Consider the following 22,931-nt stretch of genomic DNA (forward strand, 5'->3'; position numbering starts at 1 on the left):
CAATAGTGAATTTAGCTTGCATTCCATCAGTCTTTATTTGCTATGTGCTCTGGAATTCGAAATAGATTTAAAACCTGCTCTCTTCTGTACACACTGGTCGTTTAGCTTCCTGAAGAGGTGGTGGACAGAATAGTCGACCGTGAATGACAGCAAATTGAACTGTATGGGTCCACATTCTCGTGGGTTTTTTTCAATAGTAGGCTTCCCTGGTGGCTCAGCGGTAAAGAACCCACCTGGGATGCAGGAGATGTGTGTTGGATCCCTGGGTTGGAGAAGGGCATGGCAACCCGCTCCAGTATTCTTGCTTGGGAAATCCTATGGACAGAGGGGCCTGGCAGCTACTGTTCGTGGGATCGCAAAGAGTCGGACACGACTGAGCAACTAACACATTTTTTTTCAATAGTAAATACTAGAGTGTACAGGATCCTACCCGCGACAGGTGGAAGAACTGAACTTGGAGGGTCTGCTCTAAGTTATATGTGGGTTTCCCCCTGTACCCCTCTCCCCGAGGTGGTTCAAGGGTCACAACTGTGCGATGCTAGAAGCTGCAGGTTGTGTAATGTAACTTTTAAAGCCAACTTTTATTGAAGCCAAGAACTATTAGATAGATTTCTTTATTCACCAAATGTACTAGTGAGGGAAGGGGTGTGAGAGGACTACCCACCCGAACGGTCTGGTGGAGGGTGGGCGCGAAGAGGGAGGCCTATGCGCGGCCCAGGACGAAGGATGCTGCAGCAGGAACACGTGTGGGTCGCCGCGGCCTGCGAGCAGCTCCTTTCCCGAGCCGGGCCTCCTCCGGATGGCCTGGGGGCCCGAGACCCGCGCCACGGGGCAGTCGGCCTCTCTCTGTCCTCGAGGAGCGTCTCTAGGGACTGGCTAGACTTCGGGGCGGGACGCTGGCCGGGCTCCGGGGTGGCGCGGAGTGGGGCCTCGGGTCCCCCGGGCACACCTCGAGTCCTTCCCGAGCAGTCTGGGCCGCATCTGGACACAAGCAGCTTTTCAGTCGGACGAACCGTAAATTCGTCAGATCTCTGCACGGTGCTGAGCGCACAGTAGTTTTTGTCTCTAAAGTACAGATCCAGTCACAGGTAAACAGTGGCCAACTTCCCAAACGTGTCCACCTCTGCCCTCAATCCCTCAGGAGGGAGAAAGTGAAGTAAAAGTCGTTCAGTCGTGTTGGACTCTTTGTGACCCCACGGACAATACGGTCCATGGAACTCTCCAGCCTAGAATACTGGAGTGGGTAGCCTTTCCCTTCTCCAGGACATCTTCCTAACTCAGGGATCGAACCCAGGTCTCCTGCATTGTGGGCAGATTCTTTACCAGCTGAGCCACAAGGGGAAAGGTGAGCCTCTTATTCCAGGGGCAGGCGGCGCCAGGGTACCTGTCAGCCTTAGCCGGCGGAGCGCGGAGAACCTTGGCAGGGCTGCCGCGCCTGCGCCGGCGCTGTGGCCCCGTCCGGACCCGCCCCCTCGGCGCGCGCCGGCGTCCCGCCCCTCGCGCGTTCCCGCGCGGCCGGAAGTGAGCGAGCCGGCAAGATGGCAGCTCCGGTGGTCCAGCTGCGGGCTCTTTGCCGACTGTGTTGTGTGGTGCTGTTCCTCTCACAGTTCTACATCCTGTCGGGCGGCGGTGAGTTGAGTGCTGGGGGCCCCGGGACCGCAGGCGGAGGCAGAGTGCGGGAGGAGGGCGCGGGTCGCTGCGGCCGAGTCCGGCGCGGTTTGCCGCCGCCCCTCGGCTCGCTCAGGGACCCGAAGCCGAGAGCCTGGAACTGGGAGGGCCCGGGGGCTCGGCCGGGGGCGTGGAGCTGTGTCCCGGCCCCGCGCTTGGTCCCAGGTGCTCGCAGACCGGGACGAGTGTCGATCTCGTTGGGTTTCCCCTTCAGTTCATGGGCGATCAGGCCGCCAGGTTTGCCCAGGCTGCTGAAGCCTGGAGCGCAGCCGCACCGCCTGAGGTCTCCGTCTCTCCGGTCGCAGGGTCCTTCAGCGAGGAGCCCTCGCAGCCGCTGCCGCAGGCCATCAAGGACCCGGGCCCCACACGGACCTTCACTGCGGCGCCCAGGGCGGCAGGTACCGGGCATTTTCCTTGTTCGTGAATGTGTGTGTTTATATCTAGTCGTCTCTCTCTTTTTGGCGAACATTTCCTGTAGAATATGAAATCATTTCCCTGGTGGCTCAGATGGTAAAGAGTCTGCCTGCAATGCAGGAGACCCGGGATCAGTCCTTGGGTCGGGAAGATTCCCTGGAGAAGGGAGTGGTCACCCACACCAGTATTCTTGCCCGGAGAATCCCGTGGACAGAGGAGCCTGGCGGGCTACAGTCCGTGGGGGCGCGAAAGAGACACGACTGAGCGAGTTTCACTTTCCATATTTGAACATTTTATTAATTGCATTTTAGGTTATGTGAACTAAAGACAGATGCACAGACCTTTTCTGTAGACAGTCTCGGTATTTCAATACCTTTCTACATTCCGGCCTCGTCTCTTTCCAGTCCCAGGCTCTTATTCCCATCTGTTTATTTGTAGTATTTTTTCACCTCACCCATCAAGATTACCTTCAACCAATGTTCCTTTCTCTTCAGAAAATTTCTTGTGCCTCTTGAACCCTGATCCTGATGTTGGGTATTAAAAGGCACCCCCAGGGCTGTGTGAAATGGGGCCGGGAAGTCCCAGAGGGACTGGTTGAGACTTGGCTTTAAGTCTGGTGATGCCGCTGGAAGCTGGAGCAAATTACTAACCTTTTGGGCTTCAGAGACATTTTGGTTTTGTGATTCTAAGTGTCCATCCTCCAGCCTCAGTAGTAATAGGAACAAAACAATAAAGGAAAAAGTGATATTTTGCATCAGTTCAGTTTAGTTGCTCAGTCGTGTCCAGCTCTTTGTGACCCCATGGACTGCAGCATGCCAGGCTTCCCTGTCCATCACCAACTCCTGGAGCTTGCTCAAACTTGTGTCCATCGAGCCAGTAATGCCATCCAACCATCTCTTCCTCTGTCGTGCCCTTCTCCTCCTGCCTTCAATCTTTCCCAGCATCAGGATCTTTTCCAGTGAGTCAGTTCTTCACATCAGGTGGCCAAAGTATTGGAGTTTCACCTTCAGCATCAGTCCTTCCAGTGAATATTAAGCGTTGATTTCCTTTAGGATTGACTGGTTGGATCTCCTTGCAGTCCAAGGGACTCTCAAGAGTCTTATTCAGCACCACAGTTCAAAAGCAACAATTCTTCAGTGCTCAGCTTTCTTTATAGCCCAACTCTCACATCCATACATGACTACTGGAAAAACCATAGCTTTGGCTAGATGGACCTTTGTTGGCAAATTAATGTCTCTGCTTTTTAATATGCTGTGGAGGTTGGTCATAGCTTTTCTTCCAAGGAGCAAGCGTCTTTTAATTTCATAGCTGCAGTCACCATCTGTAGTGATTTTGGAGCCCCCCAAAAATAAAGTCTCTCACTGTTTCTATTGTTTCCCCATCTGTTTGCCATGAAGTGACCCAGATGCCATGACCTTCGTTTTTTGAATGTTGAGTTTTAAGCCAGCTTTTTCACTCTCCTCTTTCACTTTCAACAAGAGGCTCTTTAGTTCCTCTTTGCTTTCTGCCATAAGGGTGGTGTCATCTGCATATCTGAGGTTATTGATATTTCTCCCGGCAGTCTTGATTCCAGCTTGTGCTTCATCCAGCACGGCATTTTGCATGATGTACTCTGATATTTTGCATCATTGCCCACTTAATAGTGACTTTAAGTAGGACTAGTTTTAAATGAGTGTCAGTGTGCTTTGCTGAACGAAACCTTGTTCTCTGTAGTTTCATCCCTGTAGAGTTCCGTTATTTCAGTGAACTGAAATTAGTAGCCATATATTATTCCTTCTATTAAAGTCTGCTAGAAAACATCAGCATACTTGAGTTTAAAACATAGATTATTTTATAGAGAAAGCACAAGAATTTTTGACTCTCTCAGACGTTTTTTGAGAGCTTTTCTTCCTTCCTGAGAAAAGTGTTTACAGTTTTGGTCATCTCTTAACTCATAGTAATATATTATACTCCTGGGTAGTCTGGCTGGATAAAAAGAACTGTAACCCACTGAATAAGTTGCTAATATAAAGAACTGTTTGTACTTTGGTAGTGTAAAACTGTGTACTCCTTGAAGATTGTGGCTTGTGGAAGTAGCAATGTATAACAATGACAGTATATTTTCTGGGGGTGGTTCCTTGTTGTACTGATTCTCTTAGAGGGTCAGTGGCGTCACTTAAAAATTAGTGAATTCAAGTGAAAAGCACAGTGGATTGGAAACGGAGAAATTTGGATTCTGATTGCAGTTCTACCTACCCTCTGTGAACTTAAACAAACTTTACCATCTATAAGCCTTTGTTTTTTCATCTTGTAACACAGTAAACTTTTTGCAGTCCTGATTTATTACTAGCACCATATATGTATGTTATGCTCATGATTGTGTTCCTTAACCTTGGAAAATTGTTTTCATCTGTTATTCTAATCTGTATTCTAAGAGAATAAGCTTCTCTCTCGTCCCTTGCAGAAAGTACCGATATCCCACCTTATGTGATGAAGTGTCCGAGCAATGGCCTGTGTAGCAGACTTCCCGCAGACTGTATAGATTGCAAGACCAATTTCTCCTGTGTCTATGGGAAGCCTGTTACTTTTGACTGCACAGTCAAACCTTCTGTTACCTGTGTTGTAAGTACTGCAACTTATGAATTCTTAATAAACTCACTGTAAAGCTTGAGTTATAAATAGAGTTTAGACATGAACATGGGGAAAATTGAGAAAGTGCTCTACATTTTAAAAGTAAGATTTGAGGATTGAAGTCCACTTTATCAGATGAAACTTCCGTCTCCCAGCAAGGTTTGGTGTAAGGGTTCAGATAGCAATTTTCTGACATAAGACTAAACTGAAGGAACTGTCAGACTGCTTATAACAAGTGGGGCGTAGAACAGGCTCAAGGGCACCCACTGTTGTGCATCAGCAATGACCTTGTTAGAGCTGTCACACTGCAGCCTGTCGCTGATATGTTGACAGCTCTCAGGACACCTGCTTCAGAGCTCGGTTCCTGGAGGCAGCCCTACACCTGCTGAGTGTGACCAGGTCAGGGAGATTCACATATGTGCCTTCTTGAATGGTTTGACCAGGTAAATTACTGCACACTTTATTGTAGTCCCAGCATCTGGATGAGACAGAGAGTAGAAATGAATAACAAAACAACGTCTACTCTTGGCCTTGCCAGGACCAGCTCTGAGATTTATTCATCTGTCTCCTGTTTAATCAGGAGATGGACCTAGAGCATCTTTTCCTAAAGTGTTTCTGTGGAGCCCTTGTTGTGGGAGGTGGTCAAGAAAACATAGATTCTAGGTCATGTTCTCTTTAGTGGGTTTCCATTGACCCAGTGATTCTCACTTGAACAAGATACCTTTCCCCATCTGTCCTTTGGAGCCTTGTTTGCAGAGGGCTAGATTAGAAAGTTTCTCCCCTCCTCCCCCCCGCCCCAGGCTCTTTCTGTTTCTCCTGAAGTCCAGTATCAGGAGAGGGCCTGAGGGAGGCTTCACTCCAAGGGGGCATGAGATTTTATGTGGCCTCAGCATCTGGATGTAGTATTGGTAAACTTCAGTATTTGTCATTTTCGTGTATCAGTGTTGCTCTTGAAATTGCGCTGGAAAACTAAGCTAGTTGGTGGGTAGTCTTCATGACTGCCCTTGGATTATCAGTTAGTCTTTGTTGTGTCATCTTAAATAGAATTTTTTCTCTACTCACCTAATAACAAAACCTGTTTGATGGCTTTTGAAATCACATACTTAGTAAGTCTGGCACGTAGTAGGTGGAAAATAAGAAAACCCAGATGGCTGAGGGGCGCTTTTCCCAGAATGAGCCTACTTTGTTTGCCTTCGTGTCTTGGACATTCATCTCGCACAGCTGGTTCCTGAGTGAAACTTAGTTTTCAGTTTCTTCCTCCTTTAGGTGTTCCAAAAAAACAGGTGGTTTCATTTTTCAGAAAATAGCAGAGGACAAGGGAAATGACAAAGGAAGAGAAATGACAAAACTCAGGGAGGGACTTTTCCTAGCTGATCCTGTCCCGGGTCTGTCCTCAGCCCTTGGCTTAGACACGCCCTGGAATCACTCTTTCCCTCATACCTCAAGTGCTTCCATCTCACCTGCTTCGTGACTAGCCGGTCATCACAAATCCTGTACAGTATCAGGTGCCCAACCCCCAGAGGTGGCTTTTGAAAGTAATCTCAAGAGCATCTGGTGGTCTGTTTCTTCTCAGAAACGAAGAACAGTCAAACAATCGGCTGTCAGGAGCTGCGGGTCCCAGGAGTGCTGCAGCTGTGATTTGGGGCCGGCCCCGTGTTCTTCCCTTGGTGTTTTAAGACCATCGCAGGTGTACACGCAAGTACTCGTCCTCTCGCCTGCTGCATTCACCCCCTTCCCTCCCCCTCACTTTGTGTTGAACTTCAGATTAATAGAAGGAAATAAACTCTTATTGTTCTAATGTGCACTTATAGGGACTCAGGCCAAGCGAATCTCACCTGGATTACACTAGTCAAAGAAATTGTTTTATAATATATATAAATAGAAGTAAGGGCAGAAATCCGGCTGTAATGGAAACTGCCAGGCCAGTTCACATCAGCTGAAGATGTGCTTGACAGAAATGGTTTTTGTGTATGTTACTTGGAGGAGGGCTCAGTCTGCTAGTGTAAGTGAGGCAAGTTTAATTCCTTTAGGGAGGCTCTGGATTCTCATTAATGACAGTTGTGTCACAGAGGGAAAGGTATTTACCACAGGTGAGCTCTTATTGCGGGCTGTACTTTTTTGTGGTGTGAAAGTGGACTTAGTGAATGCTAGGGTGCCCAGGTGCCCATGGAAAAAAGTGGAATCCCTATTTTGTCCAAAGTAAATTCCAGATAGATGCAAGATTTTATGTGAGAAGATGAAATCTCAAAGTACCAGAGAAAGTGTGAGAGTTTTGTTATCATCTCAAAGTGGGGAATAATTTTCTAAGTATGAAATAAAGTTTAGAAGTTATACAAGAAAGAATTTATACATTTGACTACTAAAGATGAGAGGTTTCTGTATGAGCTTAAAAAGCATAAAGGCCAGAGATAAATGACAAACGATGAAAAAGTTTTAACACATGTGACAAATAATATACTAATACTCATAATATATCAAGACATCCAAAAAGCCAATGAGAAAAAGATGACAGTCCTATAGAAAAATGATGCTAGAGCATGAGCACATGGTTCATAGCAAAGGAAATACAAGTGGACTTTCAACTAGTATTTGAAAGATGCTTAATTTTCTCATAGTTTAATACAAATTAATGCATTTTTTTTAACCTGTCATATTGGCAAAACAGTCAAAGAGTTTGATAACACTTTTCTTGAAGGTGTTAGAGACAATCATTGCTGTGTCTTGTCAGTAGATGGGTGGGTTAGTCAGCCTGTGGTAGACAGTTTGTCTCATCTCTGAAACCTGCGCGCTTCCCTGGTGATCAGAAGGTAAAGCGTCTGCCTGCAATGTGGGAGACCTGGGTTCTATCCCTGGGTCAGGAAGATCCCCCTAGAGAAAGAAATGACAACCCCCTCCAGTTCTCTTGCCTGGAAAATTCCATAGACAGAGGAGCCTGGTAGGCTACAGTCCATGGGGTCACAAAGAGTTGGACACGACTGAGTGACCTCACTTTCTTCCTTTCTGAAATGTACAGATGCATGTAAGCTTTGACCTGGCAGTTCCATATCTAGGAATTCATCTAACAGGTGTACTTATTGCACATTGATACACAAAAGTATGCCTAAGAATATTCATAGTTGCATCGTTCACCCAGCAAGGTTGGAAGCAAGCTGAATGTCCAAGAAAGAGCAGTTCATTTTGCAGCTCACTGTGTAGTGAAATAAATACAGCTATTGCAGCTGTTGAGAAGAACTAGGCAACTCCAGAGATGTTTCCTGATACCTACAGAATTAAGTGAAAAGTAATTATCAATGGGAACATTAAATTAGAAAAAGAAGAAGTGTATCCAATGTAAGCGTACGCATGCATAGAACAGACTCCCTGGAAGACCAGCATGGATCAGCTGTGCTCAGTGCTGAGGGCCGGGGCAGGCCAGCCACCTCTTTCTCTCCTCTTGTCTCCCAGAGTTTGTACCATGTACACTGACTGCCCAGTGTTAAAAAAAAAGTTGATAAGAAACGTGTTATAGATGCATCACTAGAAATATGCAGACATTTACAATAATATTGCTTAAATCAAGGAGTGTCTTACTCGTAAATACTGCCCTTATAAGTGGTTTTGTATTAATCAAAAAAAAAAAATTAGTAAATATGATACTTCCAGAGGTGATTGTGTTACCATTTAAATACAGTTTTGAAAATTATGTTTTATAGCTTAATATTAAGTGGTGGTGAAAGAATACAAAATGTTTTCAGTTTAATTCCATGTATGTAAAACTATCACAGGAAGCAAAAATGAAAGAAGGTTAGACGTGCTTCTCTCTGGAGAGGTTACCAGTTTTCCTGTAATTTCCAAATGTGCAACATATAAGCACATGGGGTGCTCTTACAGGCAGAAAACAAATTTAAAATTGAAATGGAAAACTTGTTTCGAGGCTCAGGGCCACAATAGCACTGGCTGAACCTCGCCAAGGGGTTCTTTCTGAGTTGGGGATGGTCTTCTGGGGCTGCCTGTGGGTGGGTCCTCTCGGGTGCTCCTGGGAGTGTAACAGCAGTGACTGCCCTGGGCCTCAGGACCTCAGGGACTCCTAGGAAGAGTTGAGACCCGGTAGGCAGGCTGTTCCTCCAGGAGCGTCCAGCTGGGTCCGGGCTCCCACGTACTGCACAGTACTTTGAACAGAGGGACTCATCTGCCCTGTCAGCTCTCTTGTGTCTCTGGGGCTTCATAAAGTGCCTTTTCCTTTCTTCTTTGTTATATAAGTACGCATGTGTGTTATTAAAAATTTAGCCAAAGTAACAGTGATGCATACGCATTTGTCTTGCATACATATTGGCTTGGTACCTGTTTGTCTGCTACTTCCTCCTAGATCATAAATAGAAGTATTTTTGATACTTGTGCCTTGTAACTATGTAGTTTTATTGACATATTGACAAACTGGATTATGACTGAATAGCTCTGTGTCCTTTGTAGGATCCAGACTTCAAATCCCAGAAGAGTTTTGTCCTCAACATGACCTGTAGGTTCTGCTGGCAGCTCCCAGAGGCTGACTATGAGTGCTTCAGCTCCAGCAACTGCAGGGCGGTGTCCTGCCCTCGGCAGCGCTATGCAGCCAACTGCACTGTGCGGGACCACATCCACTGCCTGGGTAGGTTGACTGAGGGAGGCTTCTGGGCAGAGTGCTCTTCTTTAGGCGTACTTGCAGAACCATCACTGGAGTTTGAAAATTAAGTTTCAATTGTGTAGTCAGAAATGTTTATCAGCACGTTTTAGTTATGCCCGTTCTCTTATCTTTTAAAATGTAGTACTTCATAAAATAAAAATGTATAAGGTGTAAAGCATAATGTGTGATTGAGTCTCCCCCAGGTTAACAGCCAAAGCATGTGATGCCATTGAAACTACCAGAGTGTTTGCTGCCTCTTCTTTAGGGGTGACACCCTTTTGAGGTTTCTTATGATCCCAATCCCTTCCTTTAAGTTTTTTATAGTTGTCCCATATATGTGCTAGAATACAGTGTGGTATATTATTCAGTAATGCATGTCTCAGAACTGTGTGAAGTAGTAGCAGGCTGTTTATGGTCTCCTAGGACTTGTTTCTTTCCATCATTATGGCTCTAAGATTCTTCAGCTTGTCCTTTTCTTTTTTCACTTCTTTATAATAACCTGTTGAAAGATTGTATCATAGTTTGTCTGCTCTCCAATGTATTTGGACTATTTACCTTTTTTTTTCCTTTTTCTTTTTTTACAAATTGTGGTGCTCTTAAAGCTTTTGTCTGTGTCTCTTGTCACACGTGTAAGGGGGTGTGTCTGGTATGCACCCTCTGGCATGTGTTCTTTTCCAGGTGGTTGTGTTTGTTCACACTCCCGCCAGTGGTACACAGCTGTCAGTGAGGATCAAAATCCTCTCCAATACTCGTCCCTAAGTTTTGTTTTTTCTTACAGACTTCTATGAATTCTTTTGTATTTTGGATAGTAATCTTTGATGGCCCTAAAATCCTCTTCTGGATTTTAACTTTTTCCTCCACTTTCTTTTGGTCTCTTTTGAACACAACTTTAAAATTTTAGTTGGTTTTTCATCTTTCATAGTTAGCCCTTTTTTGTTGCAAAAAGCCTTTCCCTGCTCCAGATACACAGAGATAATTTCCTGTACTTTATTTTAAAAGTTGTAACTTTGGCCTTTCACATTTAGGTCTTTAGTTCCCCAGGATTGGTTTGGTGTATGGTGTGAGGTGGAGTCAGACTCACTTTTTCCAGTTTGAACAGTCAGATGTCCCAGGACCCCCGGGCCATCTGTGGCCTGCGTCCATAAGATGTGTCGGTCCTGCATGGCCTTCTCCCCTCCCGGTGCCTGGTTTGTCTGTCTTGTTCACCCCCACATCATCCACACCTTGACAGCAGGTGGGGTGGTTCACCTTCTTCAAGCTGTGGTCCTCATGAACCTGTGTTCCTCACAAGCCTGTGCTCGTGGACAGTTAGGGCTTTCTGTTTAGCATTCACGGTAGTGAACATTTATTCTTGTAAAGAGAGTTGTCTTTTTAGATTATAAATTATAAGACCACCAGCTATAATTTAGTCTCTGTGCCAGAGTATTTTTATACCCTTGTTTCATTGTGGAGTATTTCCCTTAGGTAACCGCACTTTTCTGAAGATGCTCTACTGCAACTGGACTGGAGGATACAAGTGGTCCACAGCCCTGGCTCTGAGGTAAGCACTGTTCCCAGTGAGCAGAGACACCACTGGGCATTTGCTGTGGCTTCTGGGCTCTTCTGCGCTCCTCTCCTACTCTCTCAGGCCCTGCCACGTGTTGGGTAAACCACAGGGACTGTGCTGCCGGGGGCCGTTGAGGTGGTCAGACCGCTATCTTTGTGGAGCTTGGTGGCCTATTGCTGGCTTTCCTCCCAAGGTGCCTGCACGTTCTGGAGGTGACTCGAGTCTTTATTGGAGCTCATTAGAACCAGTCAGTCTTCCCATTATGAGCATACTGTGAGTCAGTGATGTGCTGCCTACTATTTAAAGTAGCTAGGCTTATGACTGTCTTTAATTTTCAGTAATTTCCTTCTAAATCATAAAAAAAACCTACATGTTCAGTATTGAAAACTAGAAAAAACAAAAATGACAAAGATAAATGTTGAAAATCACCTGTAATTCCACTATTCGAGCATAATTATAGACTTAATTTTTACATAAAAATATACTTGTATTTGTTAAACTTTTCAGCAGTTTGAAAAGAAAATTGTAGCAGTTCTCCCCACCCCCACCAGAGTGAAGGGCAGGTGGGCTGCTGGCTAAATGGTCCCTGATTGAGAAGTTGTACAGCTGCTGTTGGAGGTTTAGCGTGAGAGCCCAGGGACTGTATGGTGGGATTTGGGCAGGGCTTCTCAGCCTTCTTGTTGTGGATGTTTGGGCCAAGAATTTTTGGTTGTGGGGTGTCCTGTGAGAGTAGGGTGTGTAGCATCCTCTCTCGACTCCATTTATTGGGTGTTGTTTACAAGTCTTCCTACCCCAGTGGTGACAGTCAGTAGCACCTCCAGGTATTGCCTCTGTCTGGGGACCACTGCTTGAGGGTCTGGCTAGGAAGGTGAAGGGTCCTGTCTGGCAGGAAGTCTCCCTGGAAAGTGAAAAGATGGGGCCACGACAGAAAGTCAGACACAGCGAAGGTGAGATTGCCCAGCGTCTGACACAGCAGTTCACGTTGAAAATAACACCTGACCTTCTGCTTCCCAACAAACTTTTTATTTTGAATTCATTTTAGATTTACAGAAAAGTAAAAGCAAAGCTAGAGAGTTCTGTACACCCCTCACCCAGTCTCCCCCTCATTGTGAACATCTTAAATTACTATGACACGTTTCACAGCTGGCTTTTAAACAGTAAGAGTTCTTTGGGCTCAACATGGTTTCTTGCAGAATATTGAATGTGATGATGCTTGGCAGTTGCTTCATGGTTCTCGGGTTGGGGTGGGAAGGAAAGGGTGTGATGAACCAGGGTGGGCACATGGTGATAATTATTGGGGCTGGGTCGTGGACTTCCCAGGTGACTCAGCGGTAAAGAAACCACCTGCCAATGCAAGAGATATAGGCTTGATCCATGGATTGGGAAGATCCCCTGGAGAAGGAAATGGCAACCCACTCCAGTATTCTTGCCTGGAGAATCCCATGGACAGAGGAGCCTGGTGGGCTACAGTCTATGGGGTCGCAAAGTGTCAGACACAACTGAGCGACTAAACAACAACAATAAACATGGGTGCTGTTTGCCTTCTTTTTACTTGTGTATGCTTTAGAATTTTCCATAGTAAAAATTTTAAAAGGAAAACAATGAGAAGTTGTCTGAATATTGTTAGATGCTAGAATTTGAAGGAACCTTAAAATTCATTTTTTCCTAACAGAGCTTTTTTACATGGGTGATTGACAAAGGTCCAGACTTGATGAAGCGGCCAGCTGGCTGGCTGCCTTGAGATGATCCTACAGCCTCCACATTGGTGGTCTGGTAGACTAGCCCTGCTTTGCCCTCCCAGATGCACCAGTTTTTTGCTACTTAAAAAAGTAGCAAGCTAGATTTTCTTCAAAAGAGAAGGATTAGATTTCATTACAGCTCATGTGTGTTCATTGTTGACATGTGAGCAGTCTTCTTGCCTGTGATTGTTTGGTGGTGTGCATTTGTGAGGTGATCGCTGTGTCCTCATCCAGGGTCTGCTGATCTGAGGCCCTTTCACACATGTGAGTCAGCATGGTTACTGAGCCCCAGCTGGTGCAATTGGGGGCTGTTGATGCATTTCAGGCCTGTTTGCTGTTGCAGCATCACCCTCGGTGGGTTTGGAGCAGACCGCTTCTACCTGGGCCAGTGGCGAGAAGGCCTTGGCAAGCTCTTCAGCTTCGGGGGCCTGGGAATATGGACGCTGATCGACGTCTTGCTCATTGGGGTTGGCTACGTGGGACCAGCGGATGGCTCTTTGTACATTTAGCTGCAGTTACATGCTTCAGAGAGGAGCGGAGCTTAGCAAATATGCTTTGCCTGTGGGAATCCACGTGCTTTGAGGGACTTGTATGTGTGTTTAATGTACAGCATCTGTACTTTGCCTGCCTTGATGAAGGTAAAATAAAAAACAGTGAACCATGCTTATCTGGAATTTGGTTTTCTTTGCCTGAAATTTTTTTTTTTTCTGTGAAAAAATTTAAACTGGAAGAACAACCTGTGCAACTGAAAATCTATTTAGTTCCTAGACTTGAGTTTTATATTACTTACCTCAGAGTGTATCATTTGTATCTCCAACTTGAATGTCATCTGCCGTAAAAAACATTTGAGCTATAACTGCAAAGAGTGGAAAATCTTCATTCTTCAGCTAAATAAAGTTATCTATCTAAACTTCAGTCATCTCTGAGTTTTGCAGTGTAATAATGTCTGTGTAGTGTGGTCTTTCTGTATGATTGTTTGAAATAAATGCAGAAACTTTGTGTCTGGTTCCTGTGATTGCAAGTTTGTTAGTAATATAAAAGGTTGCAAGAGTACTGGAAAATAAATAAAAATACAAGTTACTTTAAAAATTTTGCAGACTTCTGTTATGTTTTTTATATTAAAACATAATCTTGAGTAATCATAGCAACTTTCTTTTATTATTAAGAAGTGAAATGTTTCTTTTTCAGGGTATTAGTCCATTCTAATAGATTTATTCATAATTGGCTGGTTCATTAACACACAGTGGAAATATTTAAAAATGTGTTAGTGTGATAAATGCTTTTGAGTCTTTATAAGATCTGTTGTAGACCCTTTCTTGCATAGAAAAACATTTATTAATCCAAAAGCTCTTTTTTTCAAAAACATTTTTAGTTAACTTCCTAAAATTCAAGTGTAGTCAATATACAGTGTTTCAGGTGTATAGCAGAGTGATTCAGTTATGTATGTTGTTGAGTCACTGAGTTGTTTCTGTCTCTTTGCGACGCCCAGACTGTAGCCCACCAGGCTCCTCTGTTCATGGAATTTTCCAGACAAAGATACTATAGTGAGTCGCCACTTCCTTTTAGTTGTGTGTGTGTATATATATGTGTGTATGTGTGTGCATTTTTTCAGATTCTTTTCCATTATAGGTTATTACAAATATTGACTGTCATTCCTGTGCTATGCAGTAGGACCTTGTTGGTAATCTGTTTTATTTAGAGTACTGGGTGTATGTTAATCCTCAATTCCCAATTTATCTCTCCCAGCCTTTCTGCTCTGGTAACCATAAATTTCTTTTCTGTGTTTGCAAGTCTATTTCTGTTTTGTAAATAAGTTCATTTGTATAATTTTTATGATTCCACATACAAGTGATATATGGTATTTGTATTACTCTGTCTGACTTGCTTCACTTAGTGTGATCATCTCTAGGTTCATCCATGTTGCTTCAAATGTCATTATTTCATTCTTTTCTACGGCCGAGTAATTTGTTGTTGTTCAGTCATTCAGTTGTATCTGAGTCTTTGCAACCCCATGGACTGCAGCACGCTAGGCTTCCCTGTCCTCAGCATCTCCTGGAGCTTGCTCAAACTCAAGTCTGTTGAGTTGGTGATGCCATCCAACCATCACATCCACTGTTGTCCCCTTCTTCTCCTGCTTCAGTCTTACCCAGCATCAGGGTCTTTTCCGATGATTCAACTCTTTGTATCAGGTGGCCAAAGTATTGGAGCTACAGCTTCAGCATCAGTCCTTCCAGTAAAGGACTGAGTAATTTTCCATCGTACTATATGTACCACATCTTTATCCATTCCTCTCTGGATGGACATTTAGGTTGCTTCCACATCTTGGCTGTTGTAAAATAGTGCTGCTGTGAACACTGGGGTGTTTGTATCCTTCTGAGTTAAGAATTTTCATCTTTTTTGGATATATGCCCAAGAAGTAAGATTGCTGAATCATATGGTAGTTCTATTTTTGGTTTTTGAAGGAGTGCCCATACTTTTCTCCATAGTGGCTGAACCAGTTTACATTCCTGTCAAGAGTGTAGAAGGGTTCCTTTTTCTCCACAACTTCTCCAGCATTTATTGTTGATAACTTAGACTTTTTGATAATAGCCATTTTGACTTGTGTGAGGTGATACTTCATGATAGTTTTCATTTACATTTCTCTAATAATTAATGATATGAGAGTCTTTTTATATGCCTGTTGGCCATCTGTGTGTTTTCTTTGGAGAAATGTCTATTTAGAACTTCTGCCCATTATTTGATTGGGTTTTTTTGTTTGTTTGTTTGTTTGTTTATATTGAGTTGTACAAGCTGTTTGTATATTTGGGGGATTAAGCCTTGTTGGTTGCCTTCTTTACAAATATTTTCTCCCAGTTTGTATGTTGTCTTTTGTTTTGCTTGTGGTTTCCGTTCCTGTGCAAAAGCTTTTTAGTTCAATTAGGTCTTTTTTGTTTGTTTTTGCTTTGCTTCTGTTAGAATCTAGAAGTAATTCCGAAAAATGTTGCTGCAATTTATGTCAAAGAGTGTTCTGCTTATGTTTCGTCTAGGAGTTTCATAGTATCTGATCTTTAATCCATTTTGAGTTTATTTTGTATATAGTGTTAGAGAATATTCTAGTTTCATTCTTTTACATGTAGCTATCCAGTTTTCCTGGGACCACTTATTGAAGAGACTGTCTTTTCTTCTCTTGTATGTTTTTGCCTCCTGTGTCATAAATTAATTGACCCATTGAACTTTATGTCTGCTTTTGTGTCAGTACCATACTGTTTTAATAACGGTAGCTTTTAGTATAGTCTGAAGCCAGAGAGTATGGTTCCTCTAGCTCCATTCTTCTTTCTCAGGATTGTTTTGGCTACTTGTTCAAGTTCTGTGAAAAATGCCATTGATATTTTTGTTAGGGATTGCATTGAATCAACAGACTGCCTTGGGTAGTATAGTCATTTTGACATCATAGATTCTTCCAGTCCAAGAATATGGCATATCTTTTCATTTGTGTGTGTGGTTTTTAGTTTCTTTCATCTTAGCATCTTATAGTTCTTGGAGTATGGGCCTTCTGCCTCCTTAGGTAGGTTTATTTCAATCTATTTTTTTTGATACAGTGGTAAATGGGGTTGTTTCTTTAATTTCTGTCTGATGTTTCACTGATCGTGTATAGAGATGCAAGAGATTTTTGTATGTTAATTTTGTATCCTTAAAATTTACCAAATTCATTGATGAGCCCTAGTAGTTTTATGGTAGTGCCTTTAGAATTTTCTGCATATAGTATCACATCTACAAACAGTGACAGTTTTACTTCTTTTCCAGTTTGGAAGTGGAAGTGAAGTCGCTCAGTCGTGTCCTACTCTTTGCGACTCCATGGACTGTATAGCACGTCAGGCTCCTCCGTCCATGGAATTTTCCAGGCAAGAATACTGGAGTAGGTTGTGATTTCCTTCTCCAGGGGATCTTCCTGACCCGGGGGTCGAACCGAGGTCTCCCGCATTGCAGGCAGATGCTTTACCATCTGAGCCACCAGGGAAGCCCTTATTATTTCTTTTTTTTTCTCTGACTACTGTGACAAGAACTTCCAAAACTCTGTTGAATAAAAGTGGTGAGAGAGGGCATCTTTGTCTTGTAGCTGATCTTGGAGGCAGTGCTTTCAGCTTTTCACGCTTGAGTATGATGTTGGCGCTGGGCTTGTTATGTATGGCCTTTATTATGTTGAGGTAGGTTCCCTCTATGCCTACTTTCTGGAGAGTTATTATCAGAAATGTTAGATTTTATCAGACGCTTTTCTGCATCTTGTGATAATCATAAGTTTTTTCCTGCAGTCTCTTAATATGGTGCATCACATTGACTGATTTGTGGATATTGAAAAATCCTTGCATCCCTAGGATGAATCCCACTTGATCATGCATGGTGTGGGATCATTTTACTGTACTGTTGGATTCGGTTTACTACTATTTTGCTGAGGATTTTTGCTTGTCTGGTCATCGGTGATAATTGGCTTGTAATTTTCTATTTTTTGTGATATCTTTGTCTGGTTTTGGGATCAGGGTGTTGCTGGCCTCATAAGAGTTTTGGAGTGTTCCTTTCTCTGTAGTTTTTGGGAAGAGTTTCAGAAGGATAAGTATTATTTCTTCTGTAAATGTTAGACTCCACCTGTGAAGCCATTTGGTCCTGGACTTCGGTTTGTTGGAAGTTTTTAAATCACAGATTCAATTTGATTACTTGTGCTTGATCTGTCTATATTTTCTGTTTCTTTGTGGTTCTGTCTTGAAAGGTTGTGTTTTTCTAAGAATTTGTCCATTTCTTCCAGGTTGTCCATTTTGTTGGCATATAGTTGTTTGTAATAGTCTCACATGATTCTTTGTATTTCTCTGGTGTCAGTTGTAGTTTCCCTTTTTCACTTTTGATTTTATTGATGGGGGCCCCTTACCTCATTTTTTTTATGAGTCAAGCTAAAGGTTCATCAATTTTGTTTATGAACCAGCTTTTAGTTTTATTGATCTTTTCTGTTTTTTTAAAATTTATATATTTTTTTGCCTGTTTTTGTTTTTTGTATTTTCTCTTATTGCTTTAGGTGTAAGTTTAGGTTGTTTATTTGAGATTTTTCTTGTTTGCTGAGGTAAGCTTGTGTCGCTATATACTTCCCTGTTAGAAATACTTTTGTTGCATCCCATAGATTTTGGATTGTTGTGGTTTTGTTTTCATTTGTTTCTAGGTATTTTTGATTTCCTGTTTGATTTCTTCAGTGATCCATTGGTTGTTTAGTAGCATATTGTTTGGTCTCCACTTGTTTGTGTTGTTTGTGGGGTTTTCCTGGTAGTTGAATTCTGGCCTCGTGGCGTTGTGGTCAGAAAATGTGCTTGATATTCAATTTTCTTGAATTTATTGAGGCTTGCTTTGTGATGCAGCATGTGATCAGTCATGGAGGGTGTTCTGAGTGCACTTGATAAGAATGTGTATTCTTCTGCTTTTGGGTGGAATTTTCAATTAAGTCCATCTCACCTAATGTGTCATTTAAGGCATGTGTTTCCTTACTGATTTTCTATCTGGATGATCTGTCCATTGATGTAAGTAGGGTGTTAAAGTTTCCCACTAGTTCTGTGTTACTATTGATTTCTTCTGTCATGGCTGTTAGTGTTTGCCTTATATACTGAGGTGCTACTGTGTTGGTTGCATCTGTATGTGCAGTCATTAATCATTGTCTTAGACTGATCCCTTGATCATTGTGTAGTGTCTTCCTTTGTCTCTTGTAGCAGTCTTTATTTTAAATTCTATTTTATCTGATACAAACTCTCTCTCTTGATTTCCATTTGCATGGAGTATCTTTTTCCGTCGCATTTTCTGTCTTTATGTGTCCCTAAGTCCGAAGTGGGTGTCCTGCAGACAGCATATATACTGGTCTTGTTTCTGTATCCATTCAGTCTGTTTCTTTTGGTTGGAGCATTTAATTCCTTTACATTCTGGGTTATTATTGACATGTATATTTTTATTTCCATTTTATTAATTGTTTTACATTTGTTTTTATAGGTCTTTTTGGGTTTTAATAATTTTCTTTAAAAACATTTACAGGCTTTTGGCATTTTTCCCTTTAAATTGGGTATGTGTTGCTATTTTCCTGATATAACAATATTTATTTACATCAGTTTCCCATCAACACACAAGTTATTTAATGATATTTATGTTAGCCATTTCCATTGGTTGGCAGGAGGCTCCTCTGCTAAAGACTCCCGTGGTTTCCACTGAACCATTTTTCTTCCCAGACTTAGTTTATTTTCAGCCTGAAGAATCACCTCTTCTATTTGGCCTCCCTGAAGTTGCTCTTCTAGTGTCTTAACATCTGGTTTGGCTTTAACCATACTCACCTTCTCACTTGTAATCTGTTCTGTATGCTTTTCTAAATTAAAAAAAATTTTTTTGGCTGTGCCATGTCCTCATTTTTGCATGGGCTTTTCTCTAGTTGCAGAGAGCAGGGGCTATTGCAGTCGTTTCTCTTATTGCAGAGCACAGGCTGTAGGGCTCTTGGGTTTAAGTAGTTGTGGCTCCCAGGTTCTAGAGCACAGGCTCAGTAATTATGGCGCATGGGCTAAGTTGTCATGTGGGATCTTCCAAGACGAGGAATTGAACCTGTGTCCACTACATTGGCAGGTGACTCTTCACCACTGAGTCACCAGGGAAGCCCTGCATATATGCTTAATTTTTAGTGATTTGTGTAAGAACATCAAGAATCTGTGTATAGTATTTTTAGCCTCTTATGTAGACTGTCACATACAGCCAGTTCCACAAGGCCAGTGATCTTTAGCAAGCCCACCGTGACAGCAGTGTTACTTTTTAAACATCTATGTCAATAGCCAGAAGATGTAATTAACCAGGTTATGAGATATTTAGCTATAAAATATTTTTGAGAATATCTCCATAAATCTCAGGTGACAAAAACATGTTTCTTTGCCAGAATAAATTACAGTTTACCTGAAACGGGAACTGAATCATTTGGTGCTATAACGCCTTTTCGTGGTAGTGGTTTAGTTGCTTAGTCATGTCCAACTCTCTGCCTGCCAGGCTCCTCTGTCCATGGAATTTCCCAGGCAAGAATACTGGAGTGAGTTGCCATTTCCTCCTCCAGGGGATCTTCCTGACCCAGGGATTGAACCCACATCTGCTGCGTTGCAGGTCGATTCTTTACCAGTGAAACCACCAGGGAAGGTCCTACTTGCCCTTTAGGACCCAGGAGTTGTGTCTGGGCAGGTGTGTGTTGGTCTGGTCAAGTAGCAGTTCCAGCCCTGAGCACTAGGTGGGGCTTCCCCATTACAGTTGCTTTCCCGTCATATGCCCAGAAGCAGCCAGTCTTGATTTGTTTTTTCCTGGGACCATGAGCCTGGGCACAGAACAGGCAGCACTTCAGGTGGGCAGCCCGGGTTGCATGAGACTTTCTTTTCTAGAGACAGGAGACTTTCTTACCCTACCTGGGTACTTGAGACTGGGCTGAGCAGGTATTTCAAGGAGGACCTGTCCTTCCAGGAAGCGGGCCCTTTGTTAATTATGGTAAAGATTTCCCAAGAATCTGCTCCATAGAATCAGCTCTGCATAGAAGAGACTCTCCACTGCTGTTACTCCCACGTGAGGAGGAGCGGGGAGGTGACAGGAACTGCTGGCGGTGTGCAGTGTGTGTCCTGACCGCTGGCTACCGTATGGCTCTGGGGCCTGAGTTAAATGACCAGTGTCCAGTGTTTGAAAGGTGAAAACTGAGAAGACTGACTGCACAAGAGGCAATGGATGAACTTCTTCCTAAGCTGTTTTACAAGCAGACCTCAGCTTCCTTAGTCACCCAGTGGTAAAGAGTCTGCCTGCCAATGCAGGAGACGTGGGTTTGATCCCTGGGTTGGGAAGATCCCCTGGAGAGGGGAATGGCTGCCCACTCCAGAATCCTTGCTGGAAAATCCCATGGACAGAGGAGCCTGGTGGGTTAGACCGTGGGGGTCTCAAAAGTGTTGGACGTGACTTAGTGACTAAAAACAACACCTAAAGAAACCTAAAGAATATAAGCAAATTGGGGATAGTTACTATCAAGGATTTGATGGAGCCAATGGCCTCAGAGAACTAGTGAGAAGATGAAGAGGTTCTCAAAAGTTATGAATGAGGAACTCATGTGAAAGTGAGAGTCACTCAATTGTGTCTGACTCTGCGACCTCATTGCCTGTACAGTCCATGGAACTCATACATGGGCCTTATTTTGCCAGTAGTCCTAATTGTGAAGGGATAATTTTGAACCTGGGTTTGAAGGGTTTGTTAGCAAAACAAACTACTCATTCCACACACAAATAATTTCAATTTTTAACAGATTTTTTTCCCTTAATTTCAATGTACAGTCATTAAAAAAATAAATAGAAACAATAGAAGTAACAGCATACTCATCATTAGATTGGGCTGACCTACAGCCAGACTTAACAGTTGTGGGAAATTCCTTGTTACAACAATCTGGAGTCCCAGGTGGGAGAGGGTCTTGGGCAGTGTGTCCACTCCATGGGTGAGACAGTTCCAGGGCTGTCACGTGTGATCCCGGGCTGCAGAGTGATTTCATCAGTTTGTGCGCAAAAATGCAGCTCTGGTTAACTTTAACCTTTTTACAATGCTGTTCTTTTCACATTGTGAATCATAGGATTTTGTTAGATTCTGGGGGTGTGTGTGGGGGGCAGGGGGCTGGGTGGTGGTTGACCAGATCCTCAGGGACTCAAAAATTCAAGACCTACTCCCTTATCTAAAGTGCTGCCTGACTTGCTACACCTGCGAGCAGGCACAGAATCCAGGTGTTACCAAAACCCCAAGTCCGTGTGCCCAATGCGCAGTGAGATCAAAGAATACTAAAACATTGGCGTTTGGAACAGAGGTTTATTACAGGTTCATGCAAGGAGATGGGTGGCTTATGCCCTAAGGACCCCAGAGTTACTGAAAACTTAGCAAAGCCCTTTATAAAGCAAAAGGGAAGGGAGGGGTGTGGTTAGCTGTTGAAGATTTCTTGGTGTCAGATCCTTTGTTCTTGAGGTCCAGTGATGGTCAAGTAATGATATTCCTGTTAATCTCCACCAAACGAATGTTACTGTCTGTCCCAACAAGAAAGGGCAAGATCCCAAGGCACGGCTGTCACCCTCCAGTGTCCCCATCCTGGCTAAGAGGAGGCAGAGAGCTGGCAGCTCGCTCAGGGCCAGGTCCCCACACCCTGCCCAGCTGTCATCGCTGAGGGAGCCAGGCACCCAACCCAACTGGCCCTCAGTCTCTTCAGGCCACCTAAAGGTGTTGACCAGGTTTCACAGACTGCAACCCAGGCAGACGGCCTCTGCTATTAGGTCACAGAGATAGGGAAGGGGGAGAGGTTCACTGCTCCTCAAGGCCTGGGCCAAGACTAGTGGGTGGCCTTGGCGAGGGCTCTGGAGCCCTGCAGGACACAGTCCCCTGCCTGGTCCCTGGACCTCCAGCTCACCTGCTTGCCCAAGGAGAGGGAACAGGCTTGAGGTCCTCCGGGAGCGTGCTGGGATCCGCCTCTTACCTCACTCTCCACCTGATGACCATCGCGGCACCTACTTGTTGACTCACTCCCCTGATGGTAGCTCATTGGCAGTTTGTTACTTGTGGGTGGGGCCCACTGTGGTGCTGACCAATAACTGAGCAGGAATACTAATAGTTGTTCGTTGACAATTGTTGCTTGTCGGTGGGGCCCACTTTGGCACTGACCAGTAGCTGAGCAGGGCTCATTGCCTGGTAACAGGGTGCAGAATAATGATGCACAGCAACGGCTGCTATGATCTGCGCTTGCTGTGCTCTGTCGCAGAGGCACAATCCAGGCAGGTTAGAGGTCTGCTCTCCTGCTTCTGAAGCCTGAACAAGACTTCCTCCATTTTAGTTTCCCTAACAGGCCCCTTGAAGGAAGTCTAATAGAACGACATGTTTAAAGGGCAGCAGAGAAGGTGGGGGTGATCTCTAGTCAGTTGCAGGAGCCTCAGCTGGCAGCCAACTGTCTTGTTTGGGTCTGACCTTTAGACTCTGTTCCCCTGTTGTGGGAACTCCGATCAGAGGCTGTTACATGGCTCATCACAGGCTGGGCACCGTGTTGGTCACCACCTTCAGATGACTGTTCTCTAGAAATTCAGAATTTATCACTGCAGCATGCCATGTGTCATTGCTTTGAAGAACGTCTATCTGCTTTGTCAGCGTTCTTCCTCTCACCCCAGTAACTCCTGGTGGGCAGGTGTTGTGTTATTTATTGCTCTCTCCACACCACTGTCCCCAGCACAGCATCATGCAGACAGTGGCCCTCATATTCGCTGCTGAATGAATGCCATAGGTGTCTTGCAGGTAT

The 22,931-nt window shown here is 43.9% G+C and overlaps 1 protein-coding gene and 1 pseudogene across 6 annotated transcripts; one reads left to right on the forward strand and one right to left on the reverse strand.

The window, feature by feature from the left end:
• Positions 1–1,497: 1,497 nt before the first annotated feature.
• Positions 1,498–13,705, forward strand: TM2D3 (TM2 domain containing 3). Of its 6 annotated transcripts, none has more exons than XM_061158883.1 (7): positions 1,498–1,629; positions 1,974–2,066; positions 4,526–4,683; positions 6,266–6,391; positions 9,142–9,316; positions 10,796–10,871; positions 12,942–13,705. In XM_061158883.1, the coding sequence occupies exons 1-7, from the start codon at positions 1,539–1,541 to the stop codon at positions 13,123–13,125; spliced, it is 903 nt and encodes a 300-aa protein (XP_061014866.1). In that variant the 5' UTR covers positions 1,498–1,538; the 3' UTR covers positions 13,126–13,705. The 6 variants fall into 6 exon arrangements, with proteins under 6 accessions (XP_061014866.1, XP_061014868.1, XP_061014867.1 ...); XM_061158885.1 differs by having other exon boundaries at positions 1,508–1,629; positions 12,960–13,705; XM_061158884.1 differs by having other exon boundaries at positions 1,508–1,629; positions 6,266–6,379.
• A 2,485-nt stretch (positions 13,706–16,190) lies between these two features.
• Positions 16,191–22,144, reverse strand: LOC133068001 (NADH dehydrogenase [ubiquinone] 1 alpha subcomplex subunit 5-like; annotated as a pseudogene).
• Between the last annotated feature and the right edge of the window lie 787 nt (positions 22,145–22,931).

Source organism: Dama dama, chromosome 13 (assembly GCF_033118175.1).
Source record: "Dama dama isolate Ldn47 chromosome 13, ASM3311817v1, whole genome shotgun sequence".
NCBI lineage: Eukaryota > Metazoa > Chordata > Mammalia > Artiodactyla > Cervidae > Dama > Dama dama.

What these genes read in the sequence shown, in the direction of transcription:
- TM2D3 (XM_061158883.1), top strand. Translation starts at nt 1,539, where the DNA reads ATGGCAGCTCCGGTGGTCCAGCTGCGGGCTCTTTGCCGACTGTGTTGT. An exon ending in AACCTTCTGTTACCTGTGTT is followed by an intron (nt 4,684 to 6,265) that starts GTAAGTACTGCA and finishes GTTTCTTCTCAG; the next exon opens with AAACGAAGAACAGTCAAACA. An exon ending in TCCACAGCCCTGGCTCTGAG is followed by an intron (nt 10,872 to 12,941) that starts GTAAGCACTGTT and finishes GATGCATTTCAG; the next exon opens with GCCTGTTTGCTGTTGCAGCA.